General features: G+C 48.7%; 1 protein-coding gene across 1 annotated transcript; it reads right to left on the bottom strand.

The window, feature by feature from the left end:
• Window positions 1-123: 123 nt before the first annotated feature.
• Window positions 124-27,952, bottom strand: LOC145360772 (uncharacterized). The gene is made up of 5 exons (XM_080216192.1): window positions 27,870-27,952; window positions 25,623-25,763; window positions 12,694-22,912; window positions 9,683-9,915; window positions 124-8,747 (listed from the first exon to the last, which is right to left on the bottom strand). The coding sequence occupies exons 3-5, from the start codon at window positions 22,772-22,774 to the stop codon at window positions 8,592-8,594; spliced, it is 10,470 nt and encodes a 3,489-aa protein (XP_080072318.1). The 5' UTR covers window positions 22,775-22,912; window positions 25,623-25,763; window positions 27,870-27,952; the 3' UTR covers window positions 124-8,591.
• Between the last annotated feature and the right edge of the window lie 20 nt (window positions 27,953-27,972).

The following is a 27,972-nucleotide window of genomic DNA, read 5'->3' as shown; positions in this document are numbered from 1 at the left end:
CAGTTACTCACTGATTAACCTTGTGAACCTGTGGGGGGGGGGAGAACTCTGCAGTTTCAGAATGCTTAATCCAATCCCCAACACGGAAGGAAAAGAAACACTGCTTCACACAACAGATTTTTAATAGATTTTTTTTATTGGTGATAATCAGACTGTTCCCTTTTACAATTTCAGTAGTTCGCTATTAAAGAGATACAGAATATTGCACACAAATTCTGAACTAAATATTAATATTGCGCAGAGAAATGATCACTATTGTTTATACACCATGAAATTGAACAGAGAAAGAGCTTCAGTATGTATAGAGGTCCATCTGATTACAATTAAGACAAGTTGCTTTTTATAGTTGTTTTTTTCAAATTTGTTTTTTTCAAACTATTACATACAGGAATAACGTAGGAATAAATGTACCATGCAAAAACAAGCAATAGGTTTCCTTTCCTTAAAAAGTTTTAATTAAATTCCCAATGTTCTACTCTAAGCAGGGGTGCCCAGAATTGTGTACCTCCTTGTGTTAAGTCTCAAAATTTTGACAGGCCTTTTTTTTTGTTTGTTTTGCTTCCTGAACGGAATTACGGCTTGTTTTGTACCCCACGTCTTGAAAACCCCAAAACCTTTCCTGTTGAACGTCCCAGGGCAATAAAAATTAAAGTGGTCACAGATTGTGTTTAACCTGGTCATATCTCCCTCGAAATCGAGGGGTTTTACCTATTTGGTTAGAAAGGCAGTTTCGGCGCAGAGGTCCATATTCTCCAAGTCAATTTCTACATCTTTAGTTACTCGGTACGTTCCGTTTTAAAAATTTAACCTTAGCTAGGATGGATGGCATCAATTGAAGCTTCCATATACAGGCTAAAAAGTCAAACAGTTCTTCCTATATATATATATAATATATATATAATTCTTGGGTAAGAGGTGAGCGTTGGGTTCTTTCAAAAACATTCATTGTGGCATCTACCCCAATCGCAAATAAATAGTGCATCACCCTTTGAAGATTATCAGTCCGATTTGGGGGAGAAAAAGGGAATGGAATGTTTTTTTAATTCTATCACTGGTTGGGAGGATTCGGAGTCAGTAATTTTATCAAGAGTCTGGATTCTAATCACATTTAATTTTTTTTATATAAAAGAGGAACTAATTCCGTTGCATAAACTCTAGAAGCAGGGGTTGTTTAACATTGATTTTGACTTTTACCCTCCCCCAGGACCCACACTGGACAATTCTGATTATAATGTGTGTGCATTTCGTAGCAGCTTGGTCATGTTGAAGAATAGGTAGGTCCCTATTTGATTCATCTGTTTGGGTGCACATTCAGAAGTCTAGAGAGAGCAAAAAAAATCACACACACATTCTGCCAACAGAGAGATGCTTGGATGGCCGTGTTGGGACTGGAAATGTACAAAATTTTGGGATGGTTAATGAAGATGGACGGAATAAAAATGTCCATTACCCAAACTAAGGTCATTGCCTGAACGTCAAACGACCCTAGTGAAACATAGTGGCAAATGAGAGGCTTGTTCTAAAGCCAAGTTGAAGATACTCTATGGCGCATTTTACAAGGCTGACAAAAACACTTCTTAATTCCCTTGACTAATGTTCATTAAGTTTATTGCTGTGTAAACAATTGAAGACTGTCATGTAGCGCCAGGCGGTACCAGTCTCCCTGGAGCCCTCTCCAACTTCTTCAAGCCAGCAAAAAATAGAGAGTTGTGGTTTGTACAAACTACCACCCACCGCCACGTGTGACACACACATCACAAAGACAGGCTCAGGAAACAGGATAAAACACTGCGGGCAGGAGGGAAGGAGGAGAAAAAAATATATTTTTTGAACATCAACGAGGTTTTTCAAAGATGTTACTCTGCTCTCCCCCCATTCGGGCAAATGTGACAAAATCCAACAGGAGGAATAGAATTATTTTTGGACAATGATTTATCACTCAGTCCTGTTAACCAAACCAGGGTTGTACCGCACTCGGTAAACTCAAAGGATTTCTGGTTTATTGGGCAAAATTGTGATAATAGTTTAAGAATGAGAGCACAGTCAAGAGGACATTGGGCCCATTGATCAATGCTAGCCTACTCCGACCCCATACCTCTTACCCACTGCCCCTTCAACACTCTCTCAATATGGGAACATGAAACAGTATCTCCTGACTTTATTTTGAACTGGTCTTCACCATCTGTTCCAGAATTGTTTCTGGATCTTTCTGTTAGGGTTCCCGCTTTTGACTCTTTTGAACAATATTTAAAATTATCCCCAAGATCCAACTCAGAAGCAATCGCTGATGAAGCCTCTCTTCTTCCAAAGTCACTAATGCAAACATTTAGTCCAATATTTCACATACTTTCTCTCCGCCTTGCCCTTTGGGGCTGGAACTTTGGGAGGCAACTGGAGAGATTCAGAGAATCTTACAGCCACACAAGACCCACAGGGCGCCAGTGCCAGCTCTCAGAGCTATTCACTGCCCCTGCTTTTTTACTCATAGCCAGTCTCATCCACCTCCAACCTCCCTCCCCACCTATACTCCAAAATCCATTAGCCATTCTCGCCAACACCTCTCCCTCCCTCTCTTTCTTCAACCTACATTCCCCAACTCTCCATTCATCCACTTCTCTGACCCTGCAAATTATAGGAGTAGGCCATTTGGCCCATCAAGCCTGCTCTACTATTCAAACCTATCATGGCTTATCAATACCATCTACCTCTACGCCATCTCACCCCCGCCCCACCTCCAACTAGCCCCATATCCTGTTAGTATCTAGAAATCCACCATCTCTTCTCCAACTCCCATCACGAAGATTCCCTCTCTCGTTACAGAAGGAAAAATAAAAATTATAGAATAATCTTCCACCCCCCGTCTTTGACTAATTGGAATCGAATTATCCTGCCCCTTACAAGATGCCCCTTGGGTTGTGAGAACTGAATAACACCATTGCAAAGAAAATGCCTTCATTTACAGGGCTGAATTTATTTTATTCATTTGTGGGACATGGGCATCGCTGGCTGGCCATCATTTATTGCCCACCCCTAGTTGCCCTTGAAACTGAATGGCTCACTTGGCCATTTCAGAGGGTATTTAAGAGCCAACCACATTGCCGTGACTCTGGAGTCACATGTAGGCCAGACTGGGTAAGGACAGCAGACTTCCTTCCCTAAAGGGACATTAATGAACCAGATGGGTTTTTCCCACAATGGTTTCACGGTCATCAGTAGGTTCTTAAATTCCAGATATCTTTTATTGAATTCAAATTCCACCATGGGATTCGAACCCGGGTCCCCAGAACATTGGCTGAGTTCTTGGGTTAATAATCTAGGGATAATACCACTGGACTGCTGCCTCACTGCATACACCTCCTCGAATGGTACAAAACCCAAGAATCGATATATACCCCACATCCTGCCCATATCGATGGAGCAAGATTGCGTGAAGATAGCTCCTAAGTCGTGGCAAAGACCAGCTGATTGATGGACTGTTAGGAGTGGGGAAATACTGTAGAATCCAACCCATGGGCTTATCTTAGTAATGGACTATACTCGATGTCTAGTTGGCAAGTATTTGGACATGATGTGAATGAATTTAAGCTGAATTGGTTCAAGGGCCCTCTGGGAATGGGTTCAGGGTGTGAAATGCTAAGAATATTGTAAAATCTTTCCCCATGACCTTTTGAATATACAGAAATTCCCCACAGGAGATCTACATGTGGATGGGTCCATGATAGAGAGTAGACTCTGCAACAAAGTGGGAGTGACGGGCAGATTGGCCTTTCCCTTCTCCGCCTCGATATCACGTGTGAACGGGAGTGGTAGAGGAATCGAATGGACTGCGGCCGAGACATTTCAGAGCTCAAGTTACTACCCTGCTACAAGCGGGGATAATGAGGAAAAACAGAGAAAGGGGGTTCGTAAAAACCTCCCAGTAAACAAGTTCAACACTTTCTTCAAAAAAAGTCTCAAATGAGAAGGAGTTGTTCTGTTGTCTCTTAGACTTTCAAAATACAAATAAAAACTCAAAATGGGCCCAGGCGAAAGGCACAGCCTCTACAGATGGAGTGCAAATTAACTATGTAAACATTTCTTTGTACAGCTACAATACTGATTAGAGTTGTGCTTATAAATTAACAAACTATAAATCTATATAAAACACCAATATAATCTACAAGACAAATAAATTATAAATTAAACTTCACAAGACTAGTCTCTGGACTTGAATAATGTTTCCTACAACCTAACAGTTGATGCCCACTGGTGTAAAGTAATGCAATGATAACCTTACACAAGGTTCCCAATCAAATGGTTACAGCACTGCAATGCAGAACGGTCCAGTCCCTTGAGGTGTGGGTCTTAAACAAACAAAGTAAACTTATACGGAAAGGAAAAAAATCCTTTTTTGTTTCTAATATAATAACAAACATGTCTACACTAATGATATTCCCTTTGTATATCTCCTTTCTCCAGCGTGCCCTTTCCCACGCTCACACGGACGGTGAGGCCTAATTATCCGGGACAATGGGAAGGGATTAAAGTATCCCGGACCCAGTCAGGAGGGAGCAGTGTAGGAGGTAATTGCCTCCCTCTGCTGAGTCAGCTAACAGTAGAATTGGGATGCCGGGGAATATCCCTTAAAGGAGGTGCTCCTGAAGCTACAGGGGCAGCCCACTGCGGACAGGTCGCTGTGTCTACCACAGGACCTTCTGCTCATTTCAATGTCAGCATTGCTGCTTTAAGTGGAGAATCCGTCAACTGAAGAACTGCCAACTCACTGGCATCAAACACACACTCTGGTTGCTTTTCTCTTTACTCTTACTACCTACTGCACGCCTCTTAATTCTGTACAACTGGCTTAATACTCCAACCAGATCTGATCAAAACAGACTTTACAAACTTTTGGCGCTAAACTAAACATCTTCCTCAGTTTGCACGGTGATGGTAGTTTTAACACAATGACTGGAGTACACGCACAAACTGTGGGTTCCACCGTCTCAAACACAGCTTGGAACGTTCCAATACCAGCTACCATGAACCCAATGTGCACATTCTTAACCAATATGCATACATTATACACTGACCCAACACAGGAGAAACTACAGACATTGCACACTCTGTGTTAACAACCCTCAAACCGTGCAAATCCACATGCCTCGAGATAGGGTGTCCTAAGCATCCTATCAAACTAGATCCAAATACATTTAATATATACAGATGCACGCACACACACACATGCACACTATGCATACAAACCAGCCAACTTCATACATGTACATACAGACACAGACAGGGAATGACTCAGTACTCTATACCTTCCTCTGCTATACACAGATTATGAGCACCGAGGTATTGTGCTATGCCTAACAAATTGTCACATTGCTGTGGTTTCTCCTCTCCGTCAACGGACGGATAATCACTAATCCTTAAATAAAAGCAAAATACCGCGGACACTGGAAATCTGCAGAACAAGTTTTGCAAGGATCTGTGCGGGAGGGGAACAGAGTCTTGCGTTGGATATGATTCTCTTCTGGATGTACCCAGTATCCAACCAGTCTGCAAAGTAACTGGTGTGCCGTCTAACTGACTAACAAACACACGGGGCAAGAGACTCTGTCATATATGACTCAAAACGTTAACTCTTGTTCTCTCTCCACAGATGCTGCCAGACCTGCTGATTACTTCCAGCCTTTTGTCTCCATTTTCAGCCACAATCCCCGTTCGAACCTTCCCCTTCTGAGTTTGATGTGGAGTTGCCGGCGTTGGACTGGAGCAAACACCGTAAATAATCTCACAACCACCAGGTTAAAGTTCAAACAGGTTGATTTGGTAGCACGAGCTTTTGGAGCACTGCCCCCTCAATGGGCGAGTGAAGGAGCAGCGCTCTGAAAGCTCGTAAAAAAACAATAAACCTACTGGGCTTTAACCTGGTGGTTGTCAGACTATGTGGCTTTTTTTGCGAAATCTACGTTGGAATTTATTGGTCTAAATGCTTTGGGGGAAAACCACCCCCAGCATGTTCAAAGAAAAATGTACCTCTGCCACCCCCCCACCTTGGTAAAGTTTGTTGGAATAATTGGATGATCTGGTCCCTTACAGTTTCAATCGATGGGAATTTTGCGTTAGTTTTAGCTCAAAAGTAGCAGTGCTGCGTTATCGGACAACCTCTGTTGATGGTATCATGTTGTACATCAGCTGTTATGACAACAGATGTGAAACAGTCTGAGGTGTAATTACTACACTACTGGGTAGAATTACCCATTGCACGTTAGAACTTATGGAATTACCTATAGCTGAGGGGCAACGGGAGAAGTCCCACAGCAAGGGGCCCAATGGTGATGGAAGCAAACACGTTTAGCCCAAAAAAAATGACTGCAAGTATACGCTTGGGAAAATGCCCCACGCAGAGAATTTATACATATATGTATAGCTGTGAGTTTATCCACGACCTTTCCCTGTTCAGTTTTAATCCATTTTTCCTTTAAATCCAAGCTCACACCATCAGATTGAACCTCCTGCTGGAATTCAAAGATTAAAAATTAAAACAAGGAAAGTGCCCTGGGAAAATCGAAAAGGAATCTCAAAGGGAGTGGCGGGCGGGGGAGGGGGAGGTCACATTGGCTGAAAAGATGCCCAGGAAGAGAGCACACAGTAAGTTGGCAACACGAAAAAGAACACAGCCGCTCGCAGCTTTGCAGTGCTGTAGCGGTAGTGCATGAATTAGCTACATTCATCCTAAAGTCTAAGGCAACCACATCTGATATTTAAACTGAATACAGGCTACTCATATGTCCTTTGGTTTTGTTAAAAAGGCAATATCCAACGTTACCAATCTCCTCCCCCGAAAGAAGGAGCTGTAATGTCTCGATATCCTGATATCCCACAACACGCAGCGTTCCAATCATCCACCCATCACTCTATGTCACTTGGTCCATGACTGTTGCTGGGAGAGGGGGGCAGACCCCGTGACTTCTAGCACATAACTCAAAGCGACATTGCTAATTAATATCAATGGATTATGGTTCTCCACTTGCCAAAGACCATTGCCCCGTGAAAAACCACGGGGAAACCCTAAATCGGTGGGTCAACAGGGAGGCCAATGGGATGGAGTGCATGATGTGGGTTACGAGGTCACGTTACCGTGAACCACAGAACACAAAGGTCACCATTTTTGTACACTTCTGGTTTTTGGTTCACAATGCGATCCATTAGTGACATATCCTGCTTCAAGTGCATTCGACTGAGGTCCTGCACTGAAGGGCCCCCATCAGGAACCTTCAGAAGTACAGTGTGGTCAAAATATACCCACTGAAGGGTATCCTTAATGATGGACAACTTTAAGAAATACTATTTAAACCAGATATTGCCGTCTTAAAGAGACAGGTCCCCTTTTGTTCGATTTGATTGGCTGTGTTTGGAATGGAATTCCATGACGGTAACTTCTCAAGTTTCAACATTACAACTTGCTCACAAACAATTTAAATAACACTATAAATAAAGTGGTCTTTAGTCCAAGGCCTGCGTGTACATTTTGTTCAGGGATAGTTTCAATGTCCAGTTGCCTGGTACAGTTAAAAAAAGGAAGCTGTCTCTTTAAATCTATTGGGTATCTATTGCTCGTGCCTCTCGTTCACAGTTTGTGTTGTATCCGATCGCTCGGCTAAACACCTCGCGTTTGACAAGCTTCCTTCCAAGGAAGCAGCCCTGCACGGATCATCTTAATCAGGTCCTCCAGTCCCTGCTTTGAGAGAATTTTGGACAACAGATGGAAAAATAATTGAACCAAAGTTTGTTATCAGAGGACTGACAATTCTAAGAAATGGCACATCCAATATCCACCTCTTAACCGCGTCGCACCAGTAACGTACGAGCTTTGCCTCACGGTTTAAGCTTCAATCCAACTCTTTGTATCAGATGGTGCCTCTCTAACCTACGACCCCTTGCATCTGCCACCCAGTTTTAGACCCTGGCCTGGTCAATTGTACTACCTGCCCTTAACCACTGGCAGTTCACAGAGCAGAGAGTCAGACAAAACACATCTAACTCACAGCCCCTTCCTCCTCCTCCTCCTCTCTCCCAACTCGACCCTGCCTCGAGCAGTTACATTGGTTAGCTTTGGACTGGAGGTTAGAGGGGCGGATACTATTGGAAATGAAAGGTGTATTTCCATTTGAGCTTAGGATGTGAGGCTTAACTTCAGGTTTCCCAAAACTGAAACCTGGGAACCCACTTAGTCCCTGAACCAACTAACGTAACCATTATCTCTGGACACTGTTCATGAGTCAATGACCCTGGTAACCAGGCACCTCCCAGTTCTATGAACCCACACAATCAATGTGGGATAAACCAGTGTCCTAACTCCAACATACAGAAGCTGCAACATATATGGGATGATCCATAAGGCTCCCCCCCACCCCCCAAACTAGTCCCCTTCTCAAATAGGTCAATACCATCATTTTGTTTCCCTTTATCTTAACAGTAAGCTGCAAATCTAGCCTTAAATGCACTTTTTAACGTAACTGATAAAAGATTAGTGTAGGAAGAGAGGATGGAATGACAAAGCAGGTTTTTTCCCCATTGGGTGTTACAAGCAGGGAGGCTGGAGCTCAGAACTCAATCTTGCATGCTGGAAAGGACTCATCCTGCATCACCACCGTACTGCTGCTGGCCAACACCATGATGTTCAGGTCCTGCTGTCGCTTGTGTGTCTGCTGGTACCACTCCCGTGTGACTTCCGTATCATGCGTTGGTATTAGTGTCACCTAGAACGGGCAAACAAAGTCCCCCTGTTACAGAAAGTGAACACTGCCGAGAATCATACAATCCCTGCAATGTGGAAGGAGGCCATTCAGCCCATCGAGTCTGCACTGATCACAATCCCACCCAGGCCCACATATTTTACCATAAGACAGAGAATTAGGCCACTTGGCCCTTCGAGGCTGCAGCCACTGTAATCCCACCTAGGCCCTATACCCAAAATCCCACATACTTACCCTAGCTAATCCCTCTAACATACATATCCCGAGACACTAAGGGGCAATTAAGCATGGCCAATCCACCTAATCTGCACATCTTTGGACTATTGGGCAATTTAGCATAGCCAATATACCTAAGCCACACATCTTTGGACACTAAGGGGCAATTTAGATAGCCAATGAACCTAACCTACGCATCTTTAGATACTAAGGGGCAACTTAGCATGGTCAATCAACCTGACCTGTACACCTTTGGACACTAAGGGACAATTTAGCATAATCAACCTAACTTGCACATATTTCGGACTGTGGGAGGAAATCACAGCACCTGAAGGAAACCCACGCAGACATGGGGAGAACATGCAGTCTCCACACAGCCAGTGACCCAAGCCAGTAATTGAACCCGGATCCCTGGCGCTGTGAGGCAGCACTGTGCCACCGTACCACCCCTTCGCAAGGGCAAATAGGGATAGGCAATAAATTCAGTGACACCCGCTTCCCATGAGAGAAAAAAATATAAAGAAGAACCAGCTGCCTCTTCCCCAATCCAAGCACGTTCCAGAGGGCAGTGACCCCTGGATGGTAACTGTTGGGCCTTTTCTATTTCTTCTTTCACTGCGGGTTTGCCAGCTTTTGAATCTTAGAAACCCCAGTGAAATGACCGACACAAACGGACTTGGAGGCAGTGGATGGAAAAGGAGAGGCTGTGAAGAGTTACCCACCTGAAGGTTATTGTTCCATTGGGCCTTTCCTTCCAAAAGAGCGTCCAGCACAGCTCGGCTTGGCTCCCCGCTGCCGGGATCGTTCCCGCTCACCACATAGTAGGAAGATCGGACACGTTTGAAGAATTCCTGGTCTACGTTCTTCCCGCTGCAGTGGTTGGGGATATACGCCAGGTCCACATACACTGGGGGACCCGGGGGGACTCCAGAACTGGTCTTTGTGTTGACGGAAGCTGTGAATCAAGACAAAGTAGGAAGCAGGTTAGAGGTTTAACCTGGCCATCTTAACACAGTCTAAGATCACAGTAAACAAAGCAATGGTGACAAGGATTGGAAACCTATTGCCCCTTTTTAAAGTTTATTTATTAGTGTCACAAGTAGGCTTGCATTAACACTGCAATGAAGTTACTGTGAAAATCCCCTAGTCGCCACACACTTGTTTGGGTACACGGAGGGAGAATTTAGCGAACCCAATCCACCCTAACCAGCACGTCTTTCAGACTGTGGGGAGAAACTGGAGCACCAGGAGGAAACCCACGCAGACACGGGGAGAATGTGCAGACTCCGCATAGTAACCCAAGCTGGGAATCAAACTTTAGGAGTGAGATGAGAAATTTTTTTCCCCCAGAGTGTGTTCAGCCGGTGGAATTCGCAACCACACAAAGTAGCTGAGGCCGGGAGATTGTATGTTCTCTCGAAGGGGTTCGATACAGCTCTTGGGGCTGGAGGGATCAAAGTAAGTGAGGGGAAAGGGGGAGCAGGTTACAGAGGACCAGCCATGATCATGATGAATGACGGGGCAGGCTCGAAGGGCTGAATGGCCTCCTCCTGCTTCTATAACACACAAAATCCTTCCAAACACGCCAATGGCTGGGAGAGGCTCCGGGTCAGACACGCGTGATGTCGAATGGTGCTCCTCAAACTATAAGCCCCCGGGAATAGTGCGTATTTTCAGGAATTCCTCACACATGGAAAAGGTGGAAGTTTCTGCCTTAGTGCATCACTAGGTGCAGGGAGAGATTTGGAACTGGGATTTGGATGGCAAATCCCTGACTATGACACTACCTAAGGGGAAATGACTTCCACTGGCAAGGGTGGCACAGTGGTTAGCACCGCTGCCTCACAGTGCCAGGGACCCGGGTTTGATACCCGGCTCAGAGCACAGTGTGTTAGCACTGCTGCCTCACAGTGCCAGGGACCCGGGTTCGATTCCCGGCTTGGGTCACTGTCTGTGACGAGTCTGCATGTTCTCCCCATATCTGCGTGGGTTTCCTCCGGGTTCTCTGTTTTCCTCCCACATTCTAAAGATGTGTAGGTTAGGTTGATTGGCCATGCTAAATTAACCCTTAGTGCCAGGGGGATTAGCAGGTAAATGTGTGGGGTTAGGGGGATAGGGCCTGGGTGGGATTGTGGTCGGCGCAGACTCGATGGGCCGAATGGCCTCTTTCTGCACTGTAGGGATTCTATGACTGTGAGCGGAGGGGACAGATTTCAGACAATTAGCAGAAAATATAGCCCACTGGCCAGAGGATGGTGATTCACTGTATGCAATGCGTTGCCGCGGGGGACCCGGAACGCACAGCCTCGGAGAAGTGTACTTTCGATGGAAGCAGGCTCTCGAGTCAGTTTCCAAAAGGAAGTGGATCGAGTCACTGCGGAAAGAGCAGGGACTAACTGGATGGATCTGTCAATGAGCCAGCACAGGCACGATGGGTCGAAGGGCTCCCTTCTTGCTGCGACTCTATAACTGAGGCCAGCAGCGAGATCGCTTCAGAAAGGGTTTCTCCCTGAACACAGGCTCCAATAAAACTCCCCAGTTTGGACACTGATTACTCATCATTGCTGCTGTGCTCTGAATGAATTTAAATGGGGTTTTTTTTTAGGACGTCTCAGATTAGAAACGCAAAACGCTTACATTTCCCTCCTGTGTTGTATTTACACCATCAGGGCCCGTTACTGTGTGGGGAACACTGCTGGTGGGTTCAGCACATCAAACAGCCACTGAGTGAATGATCAGAGGAGCCAATGGCACTGCGGAGAATATTAGCAGAACTCACCTCCTCCGAAATCAAACAAGGTCTTGGGATCTTACACACCCACACAGCCAGCAGACAGGAGATAACATCTCACAGGAAATAATGGTACCTCTGACAGTGCGGCACTCCCTCAGCACTGACCCTCTGACAGTGCGGCACTCCCTCAGCACTGACCCTCTGACAGTGCGGCACTCCCTCAGCACTGACCCTCTGACAGTGCGGCACTCCCTCAGCACTGACCCTCTGACAGTGCGGCGCTCCCTCAGCACTGACCCTCTGACAGTGCGGCACTCCCTCAGCACTGACCCTCTGACAGTGCGGCACTCCCTCAGCACTGACCCTCTGACAGTGCGGCACTCCCTCAGCACTGACCCTCTGACAGTGCGGCACTCCCTCAGCACTGACCCTCTGACAGTGCGGCACTCCCTCAGCACTGACCCTCTGACAGTGCGGCACTCCCTCAGCACTGACCCTCTGACAGTGCGGCACTCCCTCAGCACTGACCCTCTGACAATACGGCGCTCCCTCAGCACTGACCCTCTGACAGTGCGGCACTCCCTCAGCACTGACCCTCTGACAGTGCGGCACTCCCTCAGCACTGACCCTCTGACAGTACGGCACTCCCTCGGCACTGACCCTCTGACAGTGCGGCGCTCCCTCAGCACTGACCCTCTGACAGTGCGGCACTCCCTCAGCACTGACCCTCTGACAGTGCGGCACTCCCTCGGCACTGACCCTCTGACAGTGCGGCACTCCCTCGGCACTGACCCTCTGACAGTGCGGCACTCCCTCGGCACTGACCCTCTGACAGTGCGGCACTCCCTCGGCACTGACCCTCTGACAGTGTGGCACTCCCTCAGCACTGACCCTCTGACAGTGCGGCGCTCCCTCAGCACTGACCCTCTGACAGTGTGGCGCTCCCTCAGCGCTGACCCCTGGCCCGTGGCGGAGAGCAGGTTTGCATTTGTTTCTTACCGGAATTTGATTTGACTCCGTTGACCATGCCTTTGCCCATACTGGGCTGGCTGGATCGGGAGATATCATCTCGATCCTCGATTCGGGATGAGTGAAGGTCGCTGGCTCGGGAAGGTCTCTGCTTTTCGCCTGCATCTTTCTCCTTCTTTTTAGTAGATGTCGTTTTGGGTGATTTTTCTGTTGAGTCTTTGGAGGGTGATGGCTTTGCCGGCATGGCTGGGTGTTTCCCTTTGGAATCGGCCTTGCGGCCCGGAGAGGCTGACTTGGATTTGTTCATCATCTTCCTGGTGCTCTTGGCCTTATCCTTCAAGTCCTTCTTCAGGAGCTTGTCGGCCTTGCTGAGGTTCTGCTCGTTGGCGAGAACCTCGGGGTCGACCATGCAGACGTCGGGCTGCGGAGGGTGCGGCTGTGGGTCCACCATGGGCGCGGGGGGTGGGTCGTGACCGGGCCTCGAGGAGGAGTGATGGGAGGTCCCGGTGGCCTTGTCGACGGGGAGATAATCAGCGTCCGAGTCCGAGTCGATGGCCGCGTCTGCCGTGATGGACGGGCATTCCTCCGTCTCCGGGGGCACGTCGGAGTCAGAGTTCAAGGGGAAGGACTCGCTGCCCGAGGTGGGGGGGGTTTCCTCGCCCACGGTTTGGTGGGGGTGGCTGCCGCTGGGCTGGGGGGCGCAGCGTTTCTGGACGGAGGTGCGGACGTCGTCCTGGGAGTGGCCATCGTCATCGTCGTCCTCGTCAGACAGCTCGTGGGGGCTGGGGTTGATAAAGGAGGGCGAGAGCTCGTCCTTCTGGTGCTTGTACTCGCTCGGGGTGAAGGTCAGCTTGTAGTCCGAGGTGGCACCCGGGCACCCCTCCCAGTCGTGGGCGGCGTCGCCCTGGTCACCAGCCAGCCTGCCCCGCTGGGCATCCGGCAAAAACGGCTTGAATGTCTGGTCGGTGGTGGTGAGCGAGGAGGGGCGGACTAAACACTCCGCCTCTTCCTCAGAGTAGGATTTGTCGTGTTCGGAGGCCGGGCTGCTCTTGTCTGTTAGATCGGAAGTGCTGAAGGTGTCTCGGTCTTTCTCTGGCGTGTGGGTCAGGTAGGGGCTGAAGCTCATTTCCGTCGGCCCGTTGGTGGCTGCTGGCTGCTCCTGGGCAGGAGGGGGTGGCGGGAAGAGGCTGAGAGCTTGCCCCATTCCCACCGCCTCCGAGGGGGCACCTTCCTGCTCCAAAGTGCCCTCGGCCAGGGTGGACGAGGGGGCTGGCCTCTGGCATTCCACCCTGCAGGACAAGGTGGAGTCTTCGATGTCGCACAGGTAGGCTGGACTGTGCTCAGCCTGGGCTGCAGACAGGTCCTCAACCTCCGGAGGCTCAGGGACAGCCTTGTCCGCTGGCACCAGGGGAGAAACTTCATCTAAACTCCTTCCCTTGGCTTCCCCGAGGGATCCCGGTGACAGTGACTGTGTGCTGGGCGGTGAGGGTGACACTAGGGAATAGGTGTCTGCAGGTGGGGCACAGATTGAGGTGCTGTGATCCTCTAGAGGTGGTGGACCTTTTAAGGAGCTCTCGCTTTCCAGCTGCGTGGGAATTCCTGGCGGGAATGGTTTGGTTTCCTGGAAGGGGCTCGGAGCCAAGATTTCAGATTTACCTTTTGGTGACACTTCCAAATACTCATCCTTAAGGCTGCTGTATTGAAACGCTGCCCCTGGCAGAGTGGGGGAAAACACTCTGTCCTCTGTGAAGGAGGAGTATTCAAACTGAGCACCAGATTGCTTCTCTCCCTTGGTTAGTGCTGAGTGTTTGTCTGTCCATTGCTGTGGTTCAGTGCTGGCTGGAAAGTCTTGGACAGGTTCAGGTAGGTCCTGATATTCGCTGTGGGAGATTACCCCTGGACTCAGTGGCTTACTCTCGACCTGTCCCTCCTGGAGTTTGACTTTGTCCAGATCCTTCCCCACATCGGAAGGTGGTTTTGCGGTTTTCCCGATACACTCAAACTCTGTCAACGGAGACTGTTCCAGGCTCGCTCCAGCTGGCTCTTCCTGTTTTGTGCGGAATGGGTCAGTGTCTTCGAGATAAGGGTACTTGAGCCCATAGGAAAAGCTCACCAGGTCACTTGTACACGAAACGTCCTTCTCTTCCCGATAAGAGGTGAGCTCCTCCTTCTGCGATTTGGCCAGAACCTGCTCTTTCTCAGTCTCCTTTTGTGCGCTGTCCCCTGCGGCCAGCGGCCCCGTCTGGGACTCATCCCAAAGCCGCTGGCTGGGGCTGGGAGAAACGGCCTTCCCGTCCGCTTCCCGCATCTCGGAATACGAGTAGCTCAGTTCCTGGTCTTGGCGAGACTGGGCCGATGGAGATTCCTTTTCGGATTTTTCCTTGGCACCTTTCTCCAACTCTGAGTCGCTGCTGCTGTCGTCCGCCTCCTTCTCGTAATAGTCCAGGACATTCGAATCTGCTTCTTTCCTCCTGAATGGTGCGTCGTCCAGGCTGCCAGCAGACAGTTTGGTGTCTAAATGTGGGATCTCAGTGTAGGGCAGTGGAGGTGGAGGTCTCTCTTTTATCTCAGAGCTGCTGGGAGTTGGGGTCTTGGTCTCTCCGGGTGAGGCAGGGTGAGAAGAGACATCTTTCTTCTGCCCGTCCTCCACAGGTTGCTGTGTCGTTTCAGTGAGTTCCTTCTCCTTTCCATCCGGCCCCAGACTGCTTGATGGAGCTTCTTCCAACACTGGAGAGGGAGATTTATGTATATCTGGAATTTCGGTATATTGAGCTGCTCCTGTTCTCGTTTCACCTACGGGTAAGTGCGGTGTAGGCAATGGTTCCTGTGCTGGTACTGATGATTCTTTTTCTGTTGGTGTGGACTCTTTTCCTGCCTTCCCGGTCTCCCAAACCATCTCAAACGCCACCTCCCGCTCTTGCGAGAGATAGCCCAAACCTTGTGTCTCGCTTTCCTTCTGCGCCTTGGCCAGGTTCTCCAGTCCCTGGGCGGTCACCTTCTCGTCAATCTCCGCGTAGGTGAAAGCCTTCTTCTCGGTGTCTGGGCCCTTCGCCACGGGAGTCTCCTCCGGCACGGCTGTGGGCTCCGGTTCTTTGGGACTGGCTGCTTTGGGTTCCTTGTGGGTCACAGAATGGTAATCCAACACAGGCAGAGCCCCTTCTGGTTTGTCGACTGGGGGGTGCGTTGGTTGGCTGAAAGCGTGTATTGGTTCATCGAGAGCAAAGCCGTGTTGAGTGGGGATGTCGCTGTCTCTCAGGACATCAGCGTACCCGCCGGGCACAGGGTACACACCCCCTGGTTGCAGTGGCTTTCTCTCTTCACCAGTAAGGCTGCCCAGTTGAGTTGTGTCTTTCACGAGGATTTCCCCAGCTGAATCTTTGAGGGGTTCTTGTGTAGTTCCTGGTGTGGCACAGACATCATGCCCGGTGTCTGTCCAGGAGTATTCAGGTTCCGGAGGAGAAGTGAGCGAAGGCTTTAGCTCCAGGGACACATCTGCCTTCTGCTGAAACACACTGGTATAGTCAAACGTAGCCTGGCTGCTTTCCTTTCCGATAGTCCAAGAATAATCAAACCCACTGGAAGACTCCTTCTTATCACAGGGAGAGTGCTTGTGTTCGCTGACCGCCTCTTTCTCCTCCGGCCGTCCAGTTAACGAGCCCTTCAACTGGATTCCCTCGGTTGAGAGATCCTCCGGAGAGGATTTTGGAGATGGCACGTCCGCACCCTTTTCCAAATAGCACTGAGACGGATAGGACGGCAGATCCCATTCACTGGGTTCGGCTGCAGGCTTTGTGTCTGTGGAAACTTGTCCAGTCTTGCTTGTGGATTGGCTCCCAGTCTCTGGGTGCATCTGTGTGGGTTCAGTGTGCGCCCCCCATATATCTAGCTTTGTGGGGGGTTCAGCTACCTTCACATCTGCCGTATGGACGCATTCAATCTCGTGCTTCTCCTGACTTCCGAGCATCGTCCCACTTTCGGGATGACTGAGTTCAGCAGTAGGTTTATCCGGAGACTGGATGAAATTATTGTCTGTGATGTCAGTGGGTTTGGTTTTCTCGGGTAGGAGGCTCTGGCGATCGGTCGGTGAAATGTCCTTCACGGAAAGCTCTTCTTCAGTTTTGGGTGATAGCGACTTTTCGGTGGTTGGTGATCGCTCACTTTCCAGCGTTGTTTTGCCCTTCATAATCTCAGGGAGATCTTCACCTTCTGATGAGTAGCTGTCCTCGCTTTCTCCTCGATCTTTTAGTAAACTGTGTGTCTCAACCGGGGAATGTTGGGATTTGAAAGGTTCCCCTTCTGTTGGGATAAGTTCCTTCTCTGGGACATCTTTGGGAAGTTTTTCTGTTGTTGGCGGCTCTTTCTCAAGTTTGTCTTTCTTTTCTTGGATGTCTTTATCCACTTTTTCTGCTGTGTCCATCTTTCCTAAAATAGACTTTTCAATAGCCTTCTCCTCTTGCTGCACCTTCCCAGGTGTTCCAAGCTCACTCTCCAACACATCCTTTCCTAATTTTTCTTTATCTACAAGTTTTGTTTCAAAATCCTCCCTGTCCACTTTTCCAAAATCTCCCATTTTCTTTTCCAAGTCCTCTTTTTCCGGTTTTATGGTGTCTGGAGTTTTCTTATCCGCTGTCACTTGGTCCATTTTTTCGACAAGTTCTATCGTCTCCTTGTCTACTTTATCTGTGAGGTCCCCTTTGCTCACCGTTCCAACGTGTGCGGATTCCGGTTTGATTTCCTCTTTTGTAATCTGTCCGACATCTCCGACTTTCTTTTCCAAATCCTCCTTTTCCGGTTTTCCGACATCTCCGACTTTCTTTTCCAAATCCTCCTTTTCTGGTTTTCTGACATCTCCGACTTTCTTTTCCAAATCCTCTTTTTCCACTTTTCCTACATCTCCGACTTTCTTTTCCAAATCCTCCTTTTCTGGTTTTCCGATATCAACTTTCTTTTCCAAATCCTCTTTCTCCAGTTTTCCAACATCTCCAACTTTCTTTTCCAAATCCTCCTTTTCCAGTTTTCCAACATCTCCGACTTTCTTTTCCAAATCCTCCTTTTCTGGTTTTCCGACATCAACTTTCTTTTCCAAATCCTCTTTTTCCAGTTTTCCAACATCTCCGACTTTCTTTTCCAAATCCTCCTTTTCTGGTTTTCCGACATCTCCGACTTTCTTTTCCAAATCCTCTTTTTCCGCTTTTCCGACATCTCCGATTTTCTTTTCCAAATCCTCTTTTTCCGGTTTTCCAACATCTCCGACTTTCTTTTCCAAATCTTCCTTTTCCGGTTTTCCGACATCTCCAACTTTCTTTTCCAAATCCTCTTTCTCCGGTTTTCCAACATCAACTTTCTTTTCCAAATCTTCTTTCTCCAGTTTTCCAACATCTCCGACTTTCTTTTCCAAATCTTCCTTTTCCGGTTTTCCGACATCTCCAACTTTCTTTTCCAAATCCTCTTTCTCCGGTTTTCCAACATCAACAACTTTCTTTTCCAAATCTTCCTTTTCCGGTTTTCCGACATCTACAACTTTCTTTTCCAAGTCCTCTTTTTCCAGTTTTCCGACATCAACTTTCTTTTCCAAATCCTCTTTTTCCGCTTTTCCTACATCTCCGACTTTCTTCTCCAAATCCTCTTTCTCCGGTTTTCCGACATCTACAACTTTCTTTTCCAAATCCTCTTTTTCTGGTTTTCCGACATCTACAACTTTCTTTTCCAAATCCTCTTTTTCCGCTTTTCCTACATCTACAACTTTCTTTTCCAAATCCTCTTTTTCCGCTTTTCCTACATCTATGACTTTCTTTTCCAAATCTTCTTTTTCTAGTTTGCCAACATCAACTTTCTTTTCTGAGTCCTCTTTCTCCAGTTTTCCTACATCTCCGGCTTTCTTTTCCAAATCCTCTTTTTCCGGTTTTCCGACATCTCCGACTTTCTTTTCCAAATCCTCTTTCTCCGGTTTTCCGACATCTCCGACTTTCTTTTCCAAATCCTCTTTCTCCGGTTTTCCGACATCTCCGATTTTCTTTTCCACATCCTCTTTCTCTGGTTTTTCGACATCAGTAGATTTTTCCAGTTCAATCTTTCCAAAGTCTCCCAGTTTCTTTCCCAAGTCCTCTTTTTCTGTCTTTCCGATGTCGAGGGATACCTTCTCCTCTCTTTCTAAGGTATCAGAATCTGGGAGTTGCTTTTCCAAAGCCTCTTTTGTCACCTTTTCAGCATCAGTCAAGTCCTTTCCCAAATCCTTTTCCAATGTATCGCTGATTCCGGGTTTCTGCTCCCACATTTCGGGGGCTATCGCTATAGTATCTGCTGCTTTAGGCTCTGGGACCTCAGTTGTTCTCTGTTGCTCGATGACCGGTTTCGGCTCCAGGTCTTTCTCGACGTCCACCTTTCTCTCGGGGAACTCTTTCTCTGGTTCTCCCGTATCGGCTGGTTTGGTTTCTGTGTCTGTCGGTTTGTGGGGGGCAGCTTTCGCCTCCTGAACATCTCTCTCCAGCTTCTCGGTTGGCGTGTGCTCCGTCTCGTGGGCATCTTTTTCCATTTTCTCCGTGGCTCTTAGCTCCTGTTCGTGGATCAGTTTCTCTTTTGGGGTCAGCTCGGGTTCATCGGAGTCAGAATCTAAGATGATGGGTGAGTACGGCAGGAAGGATTCCTTAAATAACTCGGCTTTCAAGGGCAGATCGTGGAGAGGACTCTGCTGTGAGCTGGGTAGGGTGGTCCCTTCACCTCTGGTTGCTTCCTCAGGGAGCAGGGATGTGTCTGAAACTTGTTCTATTAGATCACCCTCAACAGAATCAGTCCTTTCCTCAATAGGTGACTGGTGGAACGGTGTGTGGCCAGCGCTGGTGGGCCCCGATTGGGTTGGCGAGGCCATTTTTACTGTACTATCATCCGGACTGATACACTTATCATCACTCTCTGGCAAATCAACGTCAAAATGTAAGGAATGTTTGGGTTTATGATCGGCACTTTGGTCATCGATTATATAGTCGCTCGGTGTGTAGGGAGCCGGAGCGCTCTTTGCCGGGAACATTGCAGAATATTGCTCTTTGAGCTTTGTCGGGACCTCCACGTTTGGCGTCTGGTCTTCCTCCTCTTCCTCCTCCTGTTCCTCCGTTTTGGCAGCGACTGTGGCCATGGGGTGGAATTCCTCAGAAGGTGGAGATTTGAAACACTTGTCCTCCTCCAGTGAGGAAGTGGGTGATATGGTGCCGGCGGACGGTACGTAATCCCTGCCCTGTGTGGCCTCGGTCCTGGAGGAAGCCATGCTGTTGACAGTGTCCAGCAGCAGCGAGCTCTTCCCCGTCTCCTCGGTCTGGGGCGCCGTCACCGAGGCCACTGATTGGTCCTCGGCCACCGACGTGGCGAACGAGGAGAGCTTGTCGCACTCGGTGATGGAGGCGGCTGACGAGATGTGCTCCTCCTCGGCCAGGGGGGCAGCTACCATCTCCGAGGGGTAGACCACGACCACCGGCTCCTCTCTGGGAAAGCCCTTGGTCTCAGCGACGAACATGGCCTTGATCTCCTTCATACCGTGCACTGTGTCGAAGGAACGTGTATCGTCCGGCACAGAGATGTCGTAAGTATCTACTTCATACTTCAGGTGTGACATCTGATCCTCCTGTTCGTCGTGAATTTCCTCATCGGAAATGGTTTGCTCCGTCTCGGAATAGCCTGGGATTGTCTCGTCTTGGAGATATGAGATGGGTTCAACCACAGCGGCTTGTGTAATCGGCTGGGCTACTGTCGTTGGTTTAACCTCTTTGTCTGCCGGTGTTGTAACTTCCCTTCTTTCCACAGGAGATGTTTCACCTTCAAGAACATCGTGGACTGGTTTTTCACCGGGCAGCTCTTCAGTTTTAATTTCAGCGTGCGGGGTTTCTTTCTCTCGGAATTTGACCTTTTTATCCTCCTCTGCACCTTCCGCCGTTTCTTCCAGCTCTGCTTTCTCCACCACCTCTTCCCCCTCGCTTTCCTCCACTGCCTCCCTGCTCCCCATCTTTTCAATGTATCTTTCACATTTTTCCATCTCTTCCGTTTCGTCCTTCCGCCCGGCCTCTTTCTCCAGCTTCTCCGGCGTTGTGACTTTCTCCTTCAGCAAATCTTCCTCTTCGTCAAGTTGAGAGTCTAGTCCGTCCTTCGGTAAGCTCTCCTCGTCCTTCTCCAGCCGGACTACCTTCTCTTCCAATTCACTCATTTCCAACGATTCCTCCATTCCTGCCCCTTCGTCCTCAAACCTCTCGGGTGTAGGTTCACGTTGGCAAATGACCGGTTCCTCGTGCGGCGATTCCCCCTCGACATCTGTCGTGGTTATCCCTTCGTCCGGGGATTCGAGAGGGGCTTTTGTGGGGGTAACAACTGGCGCTATTATGGTGTCCTGTTGGGGGCTGGGCACAAGTGTGTCGGGTAGTGTCTCGCCTTCCAGAGGAGCTGTTTCTTGGGCAAGGACAGGGCCACTGACGGGCTCCTCGCTCACAGTCTCAGCTTTAATCGCCTCCTCGTTTCTCAGTTGCTCAAAGTCCTTGGTCAGATCCTCTGGTGAAGACATTATGGATCGTTCGTCTTGTAACTGAGTGGCCATTAGCTCGGCTGTCATGCTTTCGGGAGGCGTGGGCTCTGCCTTTTGCTCCGCGATGGCTTCTTTCGCCACTTTGGTTTTGCCAGAGTCTAGTTTCTTCCCTGGTCCTTTTGCTTTGTGTAGGGTTTTCCTCACCTCAGGAGTAAATGGTTTTAAGTCAGCTTTGAGGGATTTCTTTGACTCCTTCTTGGCCTCTTTTTCCTTCTTCTTTTCATCTTTCTTGATTTCCTTCTTCTCCTCCTTCTTTGTCTCTTCCTTCTTTACTTCCCTCTTCTCCTTTTTGATCTCTTTCTTCTCTTTGTCCTTCTTTTCTTCCGATTTGGCCAACTTGTCTTTGGTGTGCTTTTTGAGGGTTTTTTCCTTGACTAACTTCTTCTTCTCGGTTTTTGTCACGTCTGTCGTGGCCTTCTCCACCTCGGCCTTTGCCTTTTTCTCCTCTTTCTTTTCCAGCTTGTCCTCCTTCGCTGCCTCGGTCTTGAGATCGGCGAGCTTTGGAGCCGTCTCCTCGGGCGTTTCCTCCTTCTTGGCTGCTTTGGCAGCCGAAGGCTTGGGCGAAGACTTGAGGCTCTCTTTGCTGTCAGTCCTTTGCCTCATCTTTGTCTGCTTCACAATGGGGGTGGTCATGCCAGCCGAAAGGTCCTTCTGCGTGGCAACGGGGTACTTGAGAAAGTCCAGGTGTTTCAGCTTCTCCAGCCCTTCCAAGATTTTGTTTTGCGGCGCGTTGCCGGGGAACAGGACACGGACTATTTTTTCTGTGGGGTTGGCTGGGTGCCACACAACTAAAGCTGTGATGGACGTCAGATAAGGGACGGAGATTTCGCCCTCCTTGCCATTCGGTAGAATGATGCCAGTCTTGGCTTTGCTGTTGCCCGCCCATTTTTGCATCAGGAACTGCATTTCCTTGCTGTCTTTGACTGGGTTGAGAATGTACATATCCAATCGCCCAACACCCATCTTGTGGAACAATGGAATCGGGTCGATTGTAGCACCAACGACTCTGTTGAGTGGTTCTGGTTTAACTCCCAGTTTGGTTAAGTACTGTAGTGTTAAGCAAGCTTCTTCAATGCTCCGTTTAACCTTCATGGAGGATTCGTGCATTTTTAACTTATCAGGAACATTGAAAAATACAACTCCCAACTCCGGGGAGATAAGGTTCTTGATCCAGTCACTGTACGTGGTGGATCCTTGAGATTGTTCCTCATCTTGCTCAGCGATCTTTCTCTGAAGCAGCCCGTTAATCCCGGGGAGATTGTCCGCACCAATGTGCGTCAACAAAATGGAGTCTATTCTGTCCAAGTGACGAACCAGCTTCCAGAAGCAAGACTTCCGCTCGGATCCTCCATCCACCAGGATGTTGAAACCATTGACGGCGAAAAGGGCCGAGTCGCCTCTTCCGCCAGGGAAGATGTAGCAGCAAGGCTTGGACAGTTTGAGGAAGCCCCCAGAGGTCGGAGGCTCCAGCAGGTCAAAGGGCGACGGCACCTCGACCGATTCGGTGAGGTACTCTGTGAACTCAGAGACACCGTCCATCTCTGGCAGCATGGGTGCCGGGTTCAGTTTAATGCTGATGAACCCTTGCAGGTTGTGTTGTTCGAGGTTGCTCCAGTCTCCTTCTCCAGAGTGGCAGAGAGTGACGCAGGCCTTGGTGTCAATGTCTGTACTGCTTAATATTTCTGTGACCTGAATCAACAGCAATGAGAGAGAATTAGGCACCATCATAGAAACATAGAATCCCTACGGTGCAAGGGGAGGTCATTTGGCCCATCGAGTCTGTACTGACTCTCTGACAGAGCATCTCACCCAGGCCCCACCCCCATAACTCTATGTATTTATCATGGTTAATCCACCCAATGTGTACATCTTTGGACACTAAGGAGCAATTCAGCACAGCCAATCCACCTAAACCCACACATTTTTGGACACTAAGGGGCAATTTAGTATGGCCAATCCCCCTAACCTGCACATCTTTGAACACTAAGGGGCAATTTAGCATGGACAATCCACCCTAACCTTTGGACACTAAGGGGCAATTTAGCATGGACAGTCCACCTAACCTACACATTTTTGGACACTAAGGGGCAATTTAGTATGGCCAATCCACCCTAACCTGCACATTTTTTCCAGAGTGAGGCAGGAAACTGGAGCGCTCGGAGGCAACCCATGCAGACATGGGGAGAATGTGCAGTTGCCACACAGGCAGTGACCTGAGGCCAGAATTGAACCCAGGTCCCTGGCGCTGTGAGGCAGCAGTGCCAACCACTGTGCCACCCACTACACCTATCCACTACAAGTCAGTAAGCTCTGGTCTCTATATTATAGAAGGAATATTGAGATACCTGGAAAACTGAAAAAAGGATTCACAAGGACAATATCAGCAGCAGAAAGATTCAGAATCAACAGGATGTGGAGAATACTGACAAGATCAGAATTTGTCCCCCATCCCTAATTGCCCTTGCACTGAGTGGCTTGCTGGAGCTATTTCAGAGGGCAGTTAAGAGTCAACCACATTGCTGTGTCTCTGGAGTCACATGTAGGCCAGACCGGGTAAGGATGGCAGATTTCCTTCCCTAAAGGGACATCAGTGAACCAGATGGGTTTTTCCGACTATCGATGATGGTTTTGTGGTCACTGTTAACGAGACTAAGTTCTAATTTCAGGTTATATTAATTGAATTAAAGGATATATTCTTGTAAACAGAAATAAAGGTGATGTGTGGGAAAAGGCTTGGAGGCAGATTCAATAGGAACGTTCAAACAGGAACTGGAGCAATGCTGGAGGGGTGTATGTTACAAGGATAAGGGGAGAGAGAAAGGATGGACAGTTCTTTCAAAGGGGCCTCCTTCAGGATGAGATCACAGCACCAAAACTGATAGGATGGCATGAGAGTATAACACCAGAACCCGGGTGGCACGGTGACACAATGGTTAGTGTTGCTGCCTTGCAGCACCAGGGACCTGGGTTTGACTCCCAGCTTGGGTCACTGTCTGTGTGGAGCCTGCACATTCTCCCTGTCTCTGTGTGGGTTTCCTCTGGGTGCTCCAGTTTCCTCCCACAGTCCAAAGATGTGTCAATAAGGTAGATTGGCCATGCTAAATTCCCACTTAGTGTCCAAAGATGTGCAGGTTAGATGGATTAGCAGAGTAAATATGTGGGATTGTGGGAATAGGGTAGGGGTGGGCTGGGGTTAGATACTCTGTCAGAGAGTTGGTGCAGACCCGATGGGCCAAATGGCCTCCCTCTGCACTGTAGGGATTTGATAAACATTGGTATGGGCATAGTGGGCCGAATGGCCTGTTTCTGTGCTGTATATTCAATGTAATATTTAAAATGTCGAACATTTAATGGTTACAATGGTTTACACAGAAGCAATATATTCACATAATGATATTTCCCCCTCCACTTAAAGCAGTAATCACAGCTCGGGTACAGATCCGAGCATCCCTGAAGCCCTACAATCCCTCACCCAGGGGACGTTCTTCATTGGATGAGTTGGCCCCTCAAACAGGGAAAGTGTCACAGCCAAAATCAACCTGTCCTGACACCACCTTCCCCGGAGCAATGGGAATGGTGGATACAGCGTTCCCCCAGTCCAGAGGTACAAACCTGACCTCCCACCACGGCCAAGGTCAACCAAGCTAAACATTAGCAATCCTGGGGTCAGGGCCAGGCCAATTATTACTTACAGCAGAGTCAGGCAAATTGGTTCCAGATGTTTCTGACAGATGTGAGAAGGACACGTACTCCTTCTCACCTTGCCAGACCCTCAGATCACTGCTGCTCTCTTTCAACCATCAGATGCTTGGGAATTCCGAACAGCAAATCTTCGTATCCATTCATGGGATGTGGGCATCAAGGGCTGGGCATGGCATTTATTGCCCATCCCTAATTGCCCCTTGAAAAGGTGGCGGTGAGCTGCCTTCTCGGACCGCTGCAGTCCCATGAGGTGTAGGTACACCCCACGGTGCTGTTAGGGAGGAAGTTCCTGGATTTTGACCCAGTGACAGTGAAGGAACGGCCGATATATTTCCAAATCAGGATGCTGAGTGACTTGGAGGTGGTGTTCCCCTATATTCTATAGCTCTTGGGGCTAAAGGGATCAATGACATTGGGGAGAAGGTGGGGTGGGGGGGTGGAAATCAGGATATTGAATATGATCAGCCATGATCAAAATGAATGGCCAAATGGCCTCCTCCTGCTTGTAGTTTCTGTCTGCTGCTCTTGTCCTTCTGGATGATAGCGGTCTAGATGGATGGAAGGTGCTGCCTAAAGAACCTTGGAGAATTGTTGCAGTGCATCTTGTAGATGGTACACACGACTGCCACTGAGCACCGGTGCTGGAGGGAGCGGACGTTAAAAGCAAGTTAAAAGCTCGTGTTTAAGGAGTTCTCACCTCCGGGTCGGCAAACGTCTCGATGAATCTGTGAAAAGAGTAGGTTCCGGTTTGCAGAATGAGGTCTCCACCCTGATCAGAGGTTTGTCCACAGAGAATCAAGAGCTTCTGTTGGGATGAGTCTGTCACCAGGGAGTGAACCTAGAAAAGGATGCAAGAAATAAGGAATCAGCTCCATCTGCGCCCCACGCCATGATGTCAATCTGTGCTGCTGCTGCCACTTAGGGAAGTGGTGCCAACTCAATGAGCCAAGGCAACATTCCCCACACTGGGGACCTCCCAATGGCAGCCAGTCAAAGCAGGGTGTTAACTCACTTAGCATCCATCTGATAAAGGAACAAGCTGGAGCCAGTCTGCCTTTAACTTGGGTTTCGTTACAAAGCCCTTGTAATAACATGCGCTCGTGCGCCCTCCCACACTGCGCCCACCACACCGCACCCCCCCAGGAACAAAGGTGGCACAGGGGTTAGCACTGCTGCCTCACAGCACCAAGAACCTGGGTTCAATTCCCAGCTTGGGTCAGTGTCTGTGTGGAGTCTGCGCATTCTCCCTGTGTCTGCGCGGTTCCCCCCCCACCCCCCCAGGTGCTCCGAAGATGTGCGGATTAGGTTGATTGGTCATGCTAAATTGACCCGAGTAAACCACAGTACCCCTACAGTGCAGAAGGAGGCCATTCGGCCCATTGGGTCTGTACTAGCCACAATTCCACCAAGGCCCTACTCCTGTAACCTCACACATTTACACATGCAAACACTTCTGACACTAAGGGGCAATTTAGCATGGCCAAATCACCTAATCTGCACATCTTTGGACTGTGGGAGGAAACCAGAGCATTCGCAACCAAAAGAGAAAAATGTCAGCTCTTTTCTCTCCCTACAGATGCTGCCAGACCTGCTGAGATTTTCCAGCAATTTCTCTTTTGGTTTCAGATTCCAACATCTGCAGTACTTTGTTTTTATTATCTAACTTGCACATCTTTGGACACTAAGGGTCAACTTAGCATGGCCAATCCCCCTAATCTACATATCTTTGGACTGTGGGAGGAAACTGGAGCACCCGAAGGAAACCCACACAGACACGGGGAGAATGTGCAAACTCCACACAGACAGTGACCCGAGCCGGGAATCGAACCCGGGTTCCTGGTGCCATGAAGCAGCAGTGCTAACCGCTGTGCCGCCCTAATAATGGGTTGCAATAACCATCACCAGGGAGAGTAGAATGAACCATGTTTACAGTGACAGCGTTAAATGAAGAGCCGAGACTCACAAAATAATGATGAGATAAAGTGTTCAGCACAGCATGCTTCAGCAGCAGGGCTGGGGGGGAGGGGGGTGAGATTTCAAGGCTCCTATATTGTCTAGACACATGCAAGCGTGAGAGGTTGTGGGTGATTGTAACATACAGATAAAACATAGGGAAAGTATTGTGCGCTGTGCACTCTCTCTGTATCCATCTCACTTCCTGTAATGCTTGTCCCAACACCAGTTCTTGGTTGGGGGAGATGAACAGAATTTGACTTTAATTCAGTCACAGTAAATCAGTTCTAACTCACTATGTTAAGTAGCACAATGCACTGCTTGTCGTGAGTTAGTGTCTGCTCAGTGCCCAATGGGAACCCTATTAGTTCCTCAATGATATATTTGTGAGACGTTTTAATTAGGCCAGAGAGTTCTCCGTGAAAGCCTTCGGCACTGCTTGCAGACTGACTGTGATCACAAAATCATAGAATATCATAGAATTCGTACAGTACAGAAGGAGGCCATTCAGCCCATCAGGTCCGCACCAACCACAATCCTACCCAGGCCCCATAACCTTCATTTACCCTGCTAATCCCACTGGGGCGGCACAGTGGTTAGCACTGCTGCCTCACAGCGCCAGGGACCCAGGTTCAGTTCCTATTTTGGGTCAGTGTCTGTGTGGAGTTTGCACATTCTCCCCTTGTCTGCGTGGGTTTCCTCCGGGTGCTCCAGTTTCCTCCCACTGGCCATGCTAAATTACCCCTTAGTGTCCAAAGATGTGCAGGTTAGGTGGATCGGCCATGCTAAATTATCCCTTAGTGTCCAAAGATGTATAGGTTAGGGGATTAATGGGGTAAATATGAGGGGCTGCAGGGATAGGATGATCTGTTGCAAAATTGGTGCAGAGCTGATGGGCCAAATGGCCTCCTTCTGCACTGTAGGGATTCTATTCACTGCAATGGGAAGGATAACAATGGATGGTGGTAAATTATGAAGTGTTCAGTCTTACCTCGGAGGCAACTGTGTCTTCAGCAGGATTAACTAGGACCACAGTCTCTAGAACGTCACTCCTGTGGTGAAGTGTCTTCTGGCCTGGAGATACAGAAAAGACA

The sequence above is a fragment of the Carcharhinus amblyrhynchos genome, chromosome 32 (assembly GCF_965287045.1).
Source record: "Carcharhinus amblyrhynchos chromosome 32, sCarAmb.v2.hapA, whole genome shotgun sequence".
Lineage (NCBI taxonomy): Eukaryota > Metazoa > Chordata > Chondrichthyes > Carcharhiniformes > Carcharhinidae > Carcharhinus > Carcharhinus amblyrhynchos.
This window is presented reverse-complemented; position numbering and strand designations above follow the sequence as displayed.

What these genes read in the sequence shown, in the direction of transcription:
- LOC145360772 (XM_080216192.1), bottom strand. Translation starts at nt 22,774, where the DNA reads ATGCTGCCAGAGATGGACGGTGTCTCTGAGTTCACAGAGTACCTCACC. An exon ending in CGGAGTCAAATCAAATTCCG is followed by an intron (nt 9,916 to 12,693) that starts GTAAGAAACAAA and finishes CTTGATTCACAG; the next exon opens with CTTCCGTCAACACAAAGACC. An exon ending in AATGGAACAATAACCTTCAG is followed by an intron (nt 8,748 to 9,682) that starts GTGGGTAACTCT and finishes TGCCCGTTCTAG; the next exon opens with GTGACACTAATACCAACGCA.